Source organism: Vombatus ursinus, unplaced genomic scaffold (genome assembly GCF_900497805.2).
Source record: "Vombatus ursinus unplaced genomic scaffold, bare-nosed wombat genome assembly UNPS02014893.1, whole genome shotgun sequence".
Taxonomy (NCBI): Eukaryota; Metazoa; Chordata; class Mammalia; order Diprotodontia; family Vombatidae; genus Vombatus; species Vombatus ursinus.
Window position 1 is genome coordinate 5,219,596 of NW_020954671.1, and position 3,454 is coordinate 5,223,049.

Sequence of the window (3,454 nt, forward strand, 5' to 3'; positions counted from 1 at the left end):
CTTTTGACTCCAAGGCCAGAGCTCTATCCACTGTACCACCTAGTTGCCTCTGGATTTTATTTTAGGCATTTAAAAACATTCTGAGAAGGGATCCATATCCTTCATTGGACTGCCAAAAAGATCCATGACACACAAAAGGTTAAGAAGTACTGTCTTAGAGAAATGGCTACAGCAGAGCTGCACAACTTGGCAGTTAGGTAAGGGCCAAAATTAAAATAAGTTAAACTTCTTCGGGCTGTAGATTGGTTAGACTGGAGACAGACTGACGATGGTTGGTCTGCGGATAATGTGATAAACAAAAGAGTGCACAGTGGGAACCCTATATTTCTCAAGGACTGTCCAAATTCCTTTGGTGGGCAACAAATGGCCCATGGGCCATATGTTGTGCAGGCCTGGGCTACAGCATCAAGAGTTTAACTGATTTATCTAGAGTTACAACCTGTATGAGGCAGAAGCAGATTATAAACTGAGGACTTCCTGGCTTCCAGGTCAGTTTACTATACATGATGCCATGTTATCTCTATAATAGTTATCTTTGTTGTGAATGATAATGAGCCTGATTATAATTCCTGGTGAAATACAAACACACTAACAAAAATTCAGCTTACAAGGTGATCAGTGAAAGAGCCAGTGGGGAAAATCGATATCCGTACTTAAAGTGATGATATGGGTTAGCTGATCTGCAGACCTATTAAAAGGAGCCAGCCTAAGAAGTATTAAGGGCCAAGTCCCTGCAGCCCAGACACTGCAATTCTGTTTTCCAATTTAATTCAATTCAATAACCACTCATTAAGTGCCTATTATATGCAAGGCATTGTGATGTGCACTAGAAATAATTGTTGTTCAGTTGTTTTTTCATCTGGCTCTTCATGTCCCCATTTGGAGTTTTCATAGCAAAGATACAGTGTGGTTTGTCATTTCCTTATCCAGTTGATTAAGGCAAAAAGGATTAAGTGACTTGGCAAGGGTCACACAGCTACTAAGTGTCTGAGGCCAGATTTGAACTCAGGAAAATGTCTTCCTGACTCCGGGCCTGGCACTCTATCCACTGTGCCACCTAGTAGCCCCTAACTATACTGATAATACAAAGTTAAAAAAACAGTTCCTGTCACTGAAATGCTTACACTCTGCTGTAATTTACCTCCTAGTCCATAATCCAATCATACAACAATATTCTAATAGATATAATAATTTCCCCTATCCTGGCAATTGTACAACCAGAGCACTGTTTCTGGTTGTGGTTTTAGTCTCCCTCAGAGAAAATACAGGTGCTTAAAATAGGACTTTCATTTCCTTTTTGCCTTCAGGAAAGAGCAGAGAAGCACCTTTCTCAGCCTAGAGGACAAAAATGGGCTCATTGTATTATTTAAGGGATATCTCACATTGAAACCTATCAAAAGGGTTTCTTATTCTATTTTTATTGAATAATCTAACTTTTAAATTTTATAATGCTCTGTACAGTAAGAAGCAACATGGCATAGTGGATAGAGAGACAGCCTTTGATATAAGAGAAGAAAAATAAATGATTTAGTTGTAAACACAGATTTTACCTGTTCCTCTTGGTTCTGAGAAATGTCTCTCACTGCTTACAGGTCTGACTAAGTTCTGAGAACTATAAGGAAGAAAGGGTTGACTATTTTGAAGATTCTCATCTAATACACGAAAATATCCATGTTCTTCAAAAATTCTAAATAGAAAATGCAGTTAAAATACGAAAAATCAGTCAAGTATCATAGGACTTAGAATAGAACTCAAAGTGTCCTTAGAGAAAAAGCATTGGCTATGGCATCAGAGAACCTGAGTTCAAAACCCAACTTTCCTGCACTATCTATGTGATGTTGGCAAACCACTACCCTCCATGGGCCTCAGTTTTCTTAACTGCAAAATGAGAAGGCCTGATGATAAAGGTCCCTTTCAGTTCTAGATCCTATGACTATGACTTTACAATCTATTCTTTTCATCTTACAGATGAGAGAAGTGAAATAGAAAAGGGTTAAGTAACTTGCGCACAGTCACATAGTCAGTGGAAAAAATAGGCCTAGATCTAGGACTTCTTATTTACTTCTGTGCCATTTTCATAACACTATATTTCTTTATTTCTTCACAATTCAATTCAATTCAATAAACATTTGTTAAGTGCCTATTTTATGCCAGGCACTGTGCTAAGCCCTGTGGATACAAAAAGAGACAGTCTTTGCACTCAAGGAGCTTACAATTTGAGCGGGACAACATGCAAATAAATATATACAAAACAAACTCTATACAGGACAAATGGGAAATAATTAACTGAGAGAAAGCACTGGAATGGAGGGGCTGACGAAACCTTCCTGTAGAAGGTGGGATTTTAGTTGGGACCTTAAGGAAACGAGGAAGTAATTGGAGCGGATGAGGGAAAGTGTTCTGGGCTTTCAAATGAAGCCCACAACTTAGATACATATACACACAATATATTTCTTTTATACATCTGTAAATATTTTACTCCCAATATAACTTTATAATCTGCCTAATTCTCCCCCTTTATATGACACAACAGTACACACTGATGGATATAGAAAAGCCCTACATAAAGAAAATCCTTCTCCCAATGCAGAGCAGCACCTTTTCTGCAAGAGCACTAAGAGCACACATAGGCAGTATGTGAGATGGGGAACTTAAACCTCTTTGAACTTCCTCTCTCTAAGGCTGACTCTCTATCCACTATGCTGTACTGCCTTTATAATACAAGGAACTGTATAATTTTACAGTCAGAATATTTCATTCACGTAAAATTAAACAATTTACCTGTCTTTAAATTCTTTTGTTTTTTTTAATTCTTTACTTTTTTCTTCTAGGATTTCTGAAAGGTTCTTCGTTTCCGAAATTCTTGCAGTCTGCTAAAAATTAAAAACACAACAGCATCAAAATAAATATTTCTGAAAAATGCTGAACCTATATCAAATTTGTGGTAACTAATAGGCATTAAAGTTCTACATATAACCATATTACTACTTTCTGTACTTCCAATCTATAGTTGAAAAAGTTTCCCATTTTGCTCTTTACAACTACACTGGCAAACTTAGCTTTTGAAAAACTTCTACACTAGCTTTCCTATAAGCAGGAGGTTATAAGCAAAAGGCTATTGGTTTCTCCCATTTTTTAAAAAAGAAAATGGCAGGCAGGTGGTGCACACCTGTAATCCTTGCTATTGGTGAAACTGAGACTGGGGGATCTCTAGAGCTTGGGAGTTCTGAGCTTCAGTGGGTTAACCTAATCAGGTATATGGGCACTAAATCTAGCAGCAATATGGTAAGCCCCAGGAATGGGGGTCACTAGATTGCCTGAGGAAGGAGGAGCTGGCCCAAGTCAGAGACAGAGCAAATCAAAACTCATATGCTGATCAGAATAATAATAGCCCCATGAGTAATCCTTGCATAACCAGCTTGGGGAAGAAAGAGAGAGAGAGAGGGAGAGGGAG

The 3,454-nt window shown here is 38.1% G+C and overlaps 1 protein-coding gene across 1 annotated transcript in view; it reads right to left on the reverse strand.

The window, feature by feature from the left end:
• CUNH14orf39 (chromosome unknown C14orf39 homolog) overlaps window positions 1-3,454 on the reverse strand; it is a 35,459-nt gene that overhangs the window by 21,789 nt on the left and 10,216 nt on the right. The window contains exons 8-9 of the mRNA XM_027842845.1: window positions 2,782-2,873; window positions 1,551-1,687 (exon numbers count right to left, since the gene is read on the reverse strand). Of these exons, the coding sequence (XP_027698646.1) occupies window positions 1,551-1,687; window positions 2,782-2,873 (229 nt within the window). The remainder of the gene's footprint in view (window positions 1-1,550; window positions 1,688-2,781; window positions 2,874-3,454) is intronic.